The sequence below is a fragment of the Protomyctophum bolini genome (genome assembly GCF_963924005.1).
Source record: "Protomyctophum bolini genome assembly, chromosome: 22".
NCBI classification, from domain to species: domain Eukaryota; kingdom Metazoa; phylum Chordata; class Actinopteri; order Myctophiformes; family Myctophidae; genus Protomyctophum; species Protomyctophum bolini.
This window is the reverse complement of record NC_137883.1, coordinates 13,818,322-13,828,442: the sequence shown is the minus strand read 5'-3', so window position 1 is coordinate 13,828,442 and position 10,121 is coordinate 13,818,322. Positions and strand designations below refer to the sequence as shown.

Genomic DNA, 10,121 nt, shown 5'->3' with positions numbered 1-10,121 from the left:
TCTACGAAGGGGGGAGGTCCAGCTACCCACACCCGCAGCACTACCTGGTCGGACAATAAAAACCCACCACATTTTTCTGGGCGACGCTGCCTTCCCTCTACTGCCAAACCTGATGAGTCCTTATTCAGGTATGTGTGGTTGAAGTAGCCATTTAGCCATAATTAAACGAGCATGATGGAACGCCTAAACAAAAATCAGCTGTGTTGAGTCTCACTGCTCTCCCAGAGAGGATTGCTACACTAGCGATTTTCTTGGTACATTTTCAGTTGTTGTGGCTACATCTGTCATGAAAAAAGTATGATTTCTTTTAGCGAATATCTTAGCTATAAAGACATTGAGTTGACAAGAAATTTAGTTTTTTAAGGGTATTAAACTGTTAATCGCAATATTATACGAGAGGGTGTGCTTTACTGTCATAAATGGCACGCCTGCGTTGCTGCAGGAATGAGCCCATAGGCGAGTTCCATACATCATAATGAAAAGGTTTTGGATATCCAGCACACTGACAAAGGCTGGACGTTTGTCTCATTATGATGTAAATAATGACGAAAACAAATTATGCTGCCCACATACCTTTGCTAGCCTGTGACTTACTACTACTTTAAGTACTATTTTTAAACATGGCTGATGTGTATACTCTAGTTTACCCTAGGTCAGTAGTGCTCACAGACACTTAATAATTGGAACGACCCCATCACTGTGAGGGTGTATATATTGGATCCAAATGGACACCTACGGTTCCATTTGTACACTGTCATAGTTACAGATAGCTGTAAGGTTCCATTTGGAGAACGCAACACTGATCCAGGTTTATTGTATTGGGAGGACGGGTATCACCAGGATACATATTTCACAAATATCTTATAATCTAATCCTGCTTCGTCATTATAATGCATACGAGAACATACTGTGATGCTTCCAAATAACGGAGGGCATTTGTATTGTGTTTTACATCTCTGATGTACAGGCAGCCATCTCACGGAGAAGCAGCTTGTTTATAACTATCGCCACTCGCATGCCCGCCATGTCGTTGAGAATGCCTTCGACATCTTGACGGCGAGATGGAGGATCCTCAGGCGGGCACTGGAATGTTCCCCAGAGAAGGCCGGCGACATTGTCAACGCGTGCGTCACTCTCCACAACTATCTCACCAGCACAGACTCGTTGAATGGACCGGCATCAAGGTACTGTACAATGTAACTATTATTAACTGTGTGTGTGTGTGTGTGTGTGTGTGTGTGTGTGTGTGTGTGTGTGTGTGTGTGTGTGTGTGTGTGTGTGTGTGTGTGTGTGTGTGTGTGTGTGTGTGTGTGTGTGTGTGTGTGTGTGTGTGTTTGAAAGGCAGCAACTGAAAAAAGAAGAGGTATGCAAATTCATATAGTGAGTGGCAAATCGAGTGGCAAGTTGAGTTTAACGTCGTTTCATACAATCAGATAGGACTTTTCTGGTTGGATGTATGGCCTGTCATGGCCAGAAAGTGTTTTTTGCCACTCAATAGGCATTCCCACATAACTTAAGTTCCGGGTACAATGATGTCACGTGCATATATGATTATGAAACTAGTAATTACTTCTCTGAATATAATCACACCATTAACAAGTCATTAACAACCATCTATAATTGTTATTGTCTATACTAGGTACATCCCAGCGCACTTCACTGACACGACCAGCACTGCTTCTGCTGGGGACCTGCAGCCAGGAGAATGGAGGAGACAGATTGAAGCAGTGAGCGACCTCCATCATGACAAGGTTAAAATAGTTTGGGATTTTTCATTATAGTTTAGTTTTAGTTAGTTTTGACACATTCTTCATCAGTTCGTTTTTATTCGTTTTTAGAGCGGGATTGCTAGTTTTTAATAGTTTTTATTTATGTGACAACGCTTAGTTTTAGTTTAGTTTGTATTAGTTTTAGTAGTACGTTTTAGTTTTTTTCTCAACAAAGGATGCAATTATAAATATATATCCAGTTACTGTTTGTAATGAGAAAAACTAAATCTAAGGGCTTTTTGCATCTAATTAACACCCTGAACGCCCAGGGTTATTTAATCCATTAAATCATAGCGCCCAGCGATTTATAGTAGTGGAGCACTTTTACTGACGGACTGGATGTTATCCCGGATGTGGCTGTGTAAATGTAGCCAAAACACTCTAGAGGCGATCGACAACAACGGGAGGTATGATTAAATCTACCGCGACTAGCGACGGGACTGCGGTGGGCCGTCGAAGACAAGATCTTTTCATAGAATTAGACGTTATGATTTAGATCAAGAGTTATTAACGTTTTAAGATTTTCGGTCTCGTCGGCAAAACGGGGGGAACATTTTCGATGACGTCCCACTGTTGCGCAACATTGAATGTTGCGCAACAGGTGCTCCCAGGCTTTGGAACGATCGGTTTTGATATCAATAACCTCCGTCTTTTTGATCAAACTTCGTCCTGGGCGCTGGGTGTTAAATACATAATACAGTTTCAGATAGTTATAGTTTTTGATTTTTTCATTATATATTTTTAGTTCAGTTAACGAAAATGTTTAGGTTGTTATTTTGTTTGCTTTCCTTAACTATAATAACCTTGCTCCAGGACCCAGGGACGCTGTCAGCCGCAGACAACGCAGCCTCATGTGTGACCAGGGGTGACCTCCAGGACCGAGGGACGCTGTCAGCCGCACACGATGCAGCCTCATGTGTGACCAGGGGTGACCTCCAGGACCCAGGGACGCTGTCAGCCACACACAACGCAGCCCGTGTAACCAGGGGTGTCTTTGCAGAGTATTTCCTGACACCAGAAGGGCATGGGCCTCCATGGCAGGAAAACAATTGTCCGGCACGGTTTACATAATGTCTAGTAGTGCTGCCTGATTCTTGCTCAAATGTGAATCTCGATTTTCCTCCACAAGTTCTTGACTTAAATCTCTCTTAAAGTCTCTCTCTTTAGCCAACCAATGCTCCACGATTCTGTCTCAAATGTAGAAATGAGATTGCATAGGTGTCTGAATCTACACCGCAATATTTTTTCTCGATTAATTGTGTAGCACTAATATCTAGGCTATTGCATCTAATTATTAATAATATAAGCTCAAGATCGGTGTGTGGACTTCCTACTACTGTTTTGTATGGCCTCAATGGCCTCTAGACGGAGGCAAGTGACCTCCCTGGGACGGCTCTGGGGTGGTAGTGAGTAGTCCCATTTAGTAGCAGACAATATGAGTGTGGATTCAAACAAGACTATAGGGCGAAAGTCTCGCCCACCCGGGGCAGAAAAGCTAGTTTGTGTCTAAAACTCTATCCCTCGCACAGTCAAATCGATTCTCCCTGTTCGAGACCGTATGTGCTGGGTTTCCCAACATATCAGAAGTTCTCAAAGTCAGGCCCATTGTTCTTGCTCTGATGTTCTCAGGATTCATTGCTTGTTATTTGTTTGATTGTATGTCGTGAGAGAGTGTGTGTATTCATACAGGATACTAGGGATGCACGATATACCTTCACATATCGGTATCGGCTGATGTTTGCTGTTATCGGTCAGCAAATAAAGCTGACATTAACCAATGGCAGCTAGCCGATATTTATCTGTTTTTGATAAGCATACATTTTGCGCTGGCTATGTGTGCAGCCTACCTAAGCTGTTATTTCTTATAAGGAAGATGTATTTGTTTCCTTGCCATAAAAGGCTGAATTGATAACACCAAAAAACGAAATAAACCGATATTGGTATCAGTAGCTACTTTAAGCTAAATTGATATTTCAAACATCTGTATTGCCGAAGAAATTCCATGTCGGTGCATCCCTACAGGATACACATTGCATAATGGTGTTGAATACTGCAAATAAAACAAGTCCCTGACAGATCCTGTGTAGTGTGTTCCACTGAATGAATAATTCATGTTCTTGCCATTCATTGGTTAAAGGGACACTTCACCCTTTTTGCTAAAAGAATACTTTTTAATGACCTTAAGAAGTTTTAGATCACTTTCCTGGGGGTCTTTATGTGTGTAATATGTGGTTTTAGATATTTTAGATTTTAGCAGTGAACCCAGTGTCTCTGATGTCATGGACACTGGGCTCACTTCCTTCCTGGACTACAATTCCCATAATGCTTTGGTGCACTGCTCCTCTTTGTGGATAGGGGGAGGCATATAAAAAAAATAGATGCCCCATTGGGCGTTGCAGTTCGTTGGAGCCACAACACCCCAAAAAAGCAACAAGTTTCAACGCTTGAGCCCTATAACATCAGCTATTTTCAAAAATAATTGTGAAAGCAAGCCAAAATATGCAGGTACACTTCAGAAACAAGCCCAAACTAAAGCAACGTGCAACTATGAATATTAAGCTGTGTTACAGGAAAACTAGCCCAAACTAGTGTTACAGGCTAATTTGCATGGGGGAAATTTATGTTTCGTCGGCCAACTGGTTTTGCCGATAAAATGCTAGTCTGTTGCAATCTGACAGTTTTATGTAGTCTTTGACTAGTCTGAAAAAGACTGTTTGGTGTGGAGTCACCCTTAAGCTCTGTTACAACGGAAAGTACATTTTCAGATCATCACTTCCAGTTTCACTTGTTTATCCTGTTGACCTATTGTTTTCTCTTTGTTTCCACTTTTGTTTAATTTGAACAAAAAAATAATATAAATTACAATTAGTATATGTAAACGGCACAAAACAAAGTACTGAAATGTGTGCTTGGTAGATAATGTTTCTGCTGCAAGTTGCAACAATGTTTTTTGCATTTGTGGGATGAGCAGTGCAGCTGGGTAGATGTGTTGCGTCATGAAAAATGTAATGTGTTTCTTTGCAGAGAATCTGGGGGACACCGCATATATCCCCTCCTCCAACAAATCACACACACTCCAATCTTAACTCATTTTGGGAAGATATCTGTGATTTTTTTTTACATACAGACAGAGCTGAGTGACATTTAGTTTAATCATTTAGTTTAGTTGTCCTGTTTAATTTGAGACGAGTGGCACAATTGTGCATTTATTTTAAAGGTTCAGACTACAACCAATGCCTTGCCCAAAACATAAAAATGTGGACAACATCAGTTCTTCCAGCTATCACAGTTAGTTAGTGGAGGAAACATGTATTGGAAAAACATGAAGTTCATACATTTTGTAATTGTCTCATTTAACCCTTTGCCTAGACTTCCTGCACCTATAGAGGCAGAGTTTCCTGAACAGCAGGAGAGGAGCCCCCGTCTGGTCCTGGCGGAACTTAAGCCTCCACAGTTTAAAGAGGAACAAGAGGAGCTATTTCAAAGACCAAAGGAGGCTAATGGGACAACGTTGACATTACTTACAGTGAAAAGTGAAGATGATTATGAAAACGGAGATACAGAGCCTCTAGCCAGCACCTTCACTGAACACATGAAAACACAAGCTGATGTAGAGGACTGTGGAACATCACAACCAACTAGTGACAACCTGCTCCTCTCTTCACACTGTTCTGAATCTGACACAGAGGACAGTGATGATTGGGAGGAGACCAGGGAAGGTCAGTCAGCTTTAAACACACTGAAATCACACAAGGCTGATGGACAAACATTGTGTTTGACAAACACGCTGTCACAGGACCTGAAATTATCAAAACAAACTCAATCTATGAGTCACACAGGAAAGAAAAAATATGTATGTAAGGTTTGTGGGAAAGGCTTTATGTTTTTATGTCCTTATAAGATCCACCTAAGGACTCATACAGGGGAAAAACCCTTCCTTTGTCCAATATGTGGAAAGGGATTTGCCGAAAATGGAAATCTCAAAGTACATATGAGGATTCATACGGGGGAAAAACCCTTCAGTTGTACAGTTTGTGGCAAAAGATTCCAGCATAGTGGATATATAACAAAGCACATGAGGACTCATACAGGGGAAAAACCCTTCATTTGTACAATTTGTGGCAAAGGATTTCAGAAAAGTAATTATGTAGCATTGCACATGAGGACTCATACAGGGGAAAGACCCTTTGTTTGCACAGTTTGTGGTAAAACATTCCCGATGAACAGTACTAAAATACAACATATGATGACTCATACAGGGGAAAAACCCTTCAGTTGTACATTTTGTGGCAAAGGCATAAGAACTAAGTCAGCTCTTAATGAACATCTGAGAACTCATACAGGGGAAACTCGGTCACACATAGGACAGAAAAAATATATATGTGAGGTTTGTGGGAAAGGCTTTACTCAGATACGTTTTTATAAGAACCACCTAAGGACTCATACAGGGGAAAAACCCTTCCTTTGCACAATATGTGGAAAAAGTTTTAACGAAAATGGCAATCTTAAAGTACATATGAGGATTCATACAGGGGAAAAACCCTTCAGTTGTACAGTTTGTGGCAAAAGATTCCAGCAAAGTGGATATATAGCAAAGCACATGAGGACTCATACAGGGGAAAAACCCTTCAGTTGTACAATTTGTGGCAAAGGCTATCGGAAAAGTAATTATGTAGCATTGCACATGAGGACTCATACAGGGGAAAAACCCTTTGTTTGCACAGTTTGTGGTAAAAGATTCCAGATGAACAAAACTAAAATAGAACACATGAGGACTCATACAGGGGAAAAGCCCTATGTTTGTACAATTTGTGGCAACTGTTTTACAATTAAGTCAACTCTAAAAAGCCATATGAGGATCCATACAGGTGAAAAACCCTTTAGTTGCACTGTCTGTGCCATGACCTTCACACGGAGTGGGAGTGTTACGCGCCACATGAGGAGAGCTCATGCAGGTGAAAAGTTGTAAAGTTTGAGCCAAAACCTTTTTAACATGTACACACTTGAGAACCACATGAACACTCGTACAGATGAAGGTGAAACTGTACAACCATTTAGTTGTACAGTTTGGGGCAAAGGCCTTTATGATATATATGCTGTGGAAAACCCATACGAGGACCCACACAGGCGAAAAACCCTTGAGTTGCACAGTGACCGTGTGTTCTTTATGACCTGGGAGTTGTGGAGGATGAGTTTTATTTTGTATTCTACTGTCCAAAAAAAATAAAAAATAAAGTCCATTATAAGAATCCTGATTTGTTTTGGATGTCAGAATATTTGATCATGTTAAGTTGGCTGTAGGAGCAGAAGACACGGCTTGGGGAGCTGCAGCTCTTCAAGAACAAGGAGTAAGTAAGTAAGTAAGTACATTTTATTTATAGAGCACATTTCACAGACATCGGTCACAAAGTGCTTTACAACTATAAAAGAAAAACATATCAATTGTAACAATAGTAATATTAATAATAAAAATAAGAATAATGAAAAATAAAGCAAAGAGAGAAAACAGAACAAACGGCACTGGTAAAAATAAATAATAATAATCAAGAGATCAATACAGCACTATGTTGCAAAGGCCTGTCTTAAATGTTTTAAAAAAAGGTCCACTCAGGCCACAGATTTCAGGTGCTCCGGGAGGTCATTCCATAGCCTGGGGGCTGGGGGCGAAACTAGCAAAGGCTCGATCACCTTTAGTTTTTAGCCTTGTGGGTGGAATGACCCAAAGTCTCTATTAAATGACCCTGTTCCCATATATCCTTATCAAGGATTCCTTAAGTAACCCCTTCTCCTAGCTCTCAAGTGCTCACTTTGGTGAAAAGGACAAGTGGTACACATTCATCATAATATTAATATTCCTTCAATCACTTTCTAAATGTTTCTACACAGCAGTTTCTACACTGTTGCCCCTTTTCCACCAGGGTTGAACCGGTTCAGTTAAAAATAAATCTGCCTAATATTGAACCAGTTCAGAGTGTTTCCACTGAAAATGAATTGTGTCTTCCTTGACCTACTGGCAGCGATAAGCCGTTTCCACACTTGGCAGTTTTCCGCTCAGAGCAGGCGTCTCTTCCGGGTTTTTAGACAGCTAGTGGATGGAAAAGAAGCTCCACCCAAATGACTGAATGCCACGACGGCCAGATTCCCGGAAATGCTTTCCCCCGCGGGTGTCCACCAGCTATCTAAAAACCCGGAAGAGACACCTGCTCTGAGCGGGAAACTGCCGCACCTAGACGCCTAAGTGTCGAAACGGCTAGAGCGTGCACAAAAAACTATGACATTGATCTACCCAGCGGTTTGGGAGATTCACTCCAGATTTTCACCCTTTCAGACAGACAGTTACACACACAGTGCGGTGAATGTGTACTCACCGCACGCACCCACGCACGCACACACCCACAACTCCATAGACAAAGACAAAACATGGAAAGGTACAAAATTCATGGCACTCCATCTTTAAGTTATGGGAAATGTTTGGAATAGATCGTTCAATGTCTGACCTGCTGGTGGACGACACTGAAGTGCTCCAGAATATAACCCATGCTGAGTGAGTTTCTCCAACCTCTTACAGGAGTGGACCTCAGCAAAGTGGTGGATTCCTAGACAGTTATTCTCATCCATGTGACTCTCCATGTAATGACAGCAGCCAGGCCTCTTTAACAGCTGTAACATTCAGCAAGTCTGATGCTGCCAGCAGGGCCTAGAATACACAAAATATATACAAGACCTATTCATAAATATAAAACACTGAGCCAATATGGGTCAAACTTTTGACGGTTTATGATAATAAAACACACCACCTTTGAAGTGTAGGCATAGCATACCAACAAATCAATCATCTGAGGCTCTACTCCATTGATGTTCTGTTGAGACTGTCCACTCGGTTGTAAACATTGCCTGTGCAGGTTGAAAAGGTGAATGTTTGGCTTAGAGCACATGGTCACTGTTTACGAAGGATGGTGAGGTCACGCCAGACAGTGAGAACCAACATTGCTTTTAGGTAACAAAGAATGACTTAGTAAATGTAATATTAAAGCTACATTCTGACTATTTGGGCAGTGTTATAATCATGAGTTGCCCATGTGTGTACTTGAACTTGAGACACAGTGTACTTGATAGGTATTATGTAGTTGTGTACTGCCTGAACTGTAGCATACTTTATAGATAGGCTACGAGAGACATCTCAGCGACAGCAAGGTCAGCCTTGCTGCAGTAGGCACGTTATTATGTCGGAACCAGACGAGGGTCCAGTAATTAGAGTTTACAACAGGCAGGAGTTTTATGCATATCTAACAACAATGCGTACTACTAATATAATATAATAATATGATGGTTGTTTTTTATCAACTCTTATTTGATCACACGCGGTAGTCATTGTAGATCAAAAAGAGGTGCTTGCCCACCCCTGGCTTAGAATGTTCATTGTTCAGGCGTTTCTCATTATTTACACTGTGTCATTGATTGGATATAGCATGATATTCAGTTCATGTGAAAGCCAAGACAGAATTGATTGTCATTCCCTTTACACCACCAGGTCAATACATAAAATAAAAGTTTAATTTACCTGAAAGTACGGACTAAAGGAGGCTAGGGCGTTACGATGGCATAGGAACTCCTGCCCTGCACAACACAGAATCACATAACAGAAGGTATTACTGAGTTGAAGACTTTTAAGGCCTTCCAACAACTTGTTGGGATGCCTGGTCTCTACAAACGCAAAGGTGCCGTCATCCTCGTGAAGTGAAACATCCATAGGGCAGGGTGGTGAACTGGCATTGACTGGAATCATCATTTCAACCATGTCTCCCTCTGCTATAGCAGTCTTATGACAGTAGGAGAACATGTTGAGATTTGAGTCTGATATCAGAGGTACCTTGCCCTTCCAACAATTATCTACACCAACCTTTACCAAACCCAATTACAACCACCCTATCCTGATCTGCCCCACATCAGTTCATAAATTGGCTTAAAGGAGGGTTACAGTAAGTGATTTTCTTTGGTTAAAATAAGTTCTCGAGCAGCTGCTGCTGACTGGGGTCACATTCCAGGATCGAGGGTCATTACAACCTGGAGAGACTAGAGTGTTTGTTCAGTGACAGGAGTCTCCATGTCTCTCCGGCTTTTTATTTAGACTAGAGGGTGCTTTATTCATTGATTGATTGAAATTGATTGAAATTATTTCACAGTAATAGGCGAAATTACAACGAAAGCACAAGTCAATACAAAAACTTTGTGAACGACCATGAAAAGCACACGACTTGTTTACATCAGACTACCATTTTCAATTCATCTGAACTTTTAAAGTCCTACAAATATACACTTCTATATAAATAAAAAGAAAAACAGGAAATCATA

At 41.1% G+C, this 10,121-nt stretch overlaps 1 protein-coding gene across 1 annotated transcript in view; it reads left to right on the top strand.

The window, feature by feature from the left end:
• Nucleotides 1-6,919, top strand: part of LOC308309639 (uncharacterized protein) — a gene marked incomplete at its 5' end in the record, with an annotated part of 7,399 nt that extends 480 nt beyond the window's left edge. Inside the window, 5 exons of the mRNA XM_080755549.1 lie at nt 10-128; nt 968-1,184; nt 1,640-1,751; nt 2,583-2,757; nt 5,139-6,919. Of these exons, the coding sequence (XP_080611675.1) occupies nt 10-128; nt 968-1,184; nt 1,640-1,751; nt 2,583-2,757; nt 5,139-5,155 (640 nt within the window). The 3' untranslated portion in view covers nt 5,156-6,919. The remainder of the gene's footprint in view (nt 1-9; nt 129-967; nt 1,185-1,639; nt 1,752-2,582; nt 2,758-5,138) is intronic.
• Nucleotides 6,920-10,121: the final 3,202 nt, after the last annotated feature.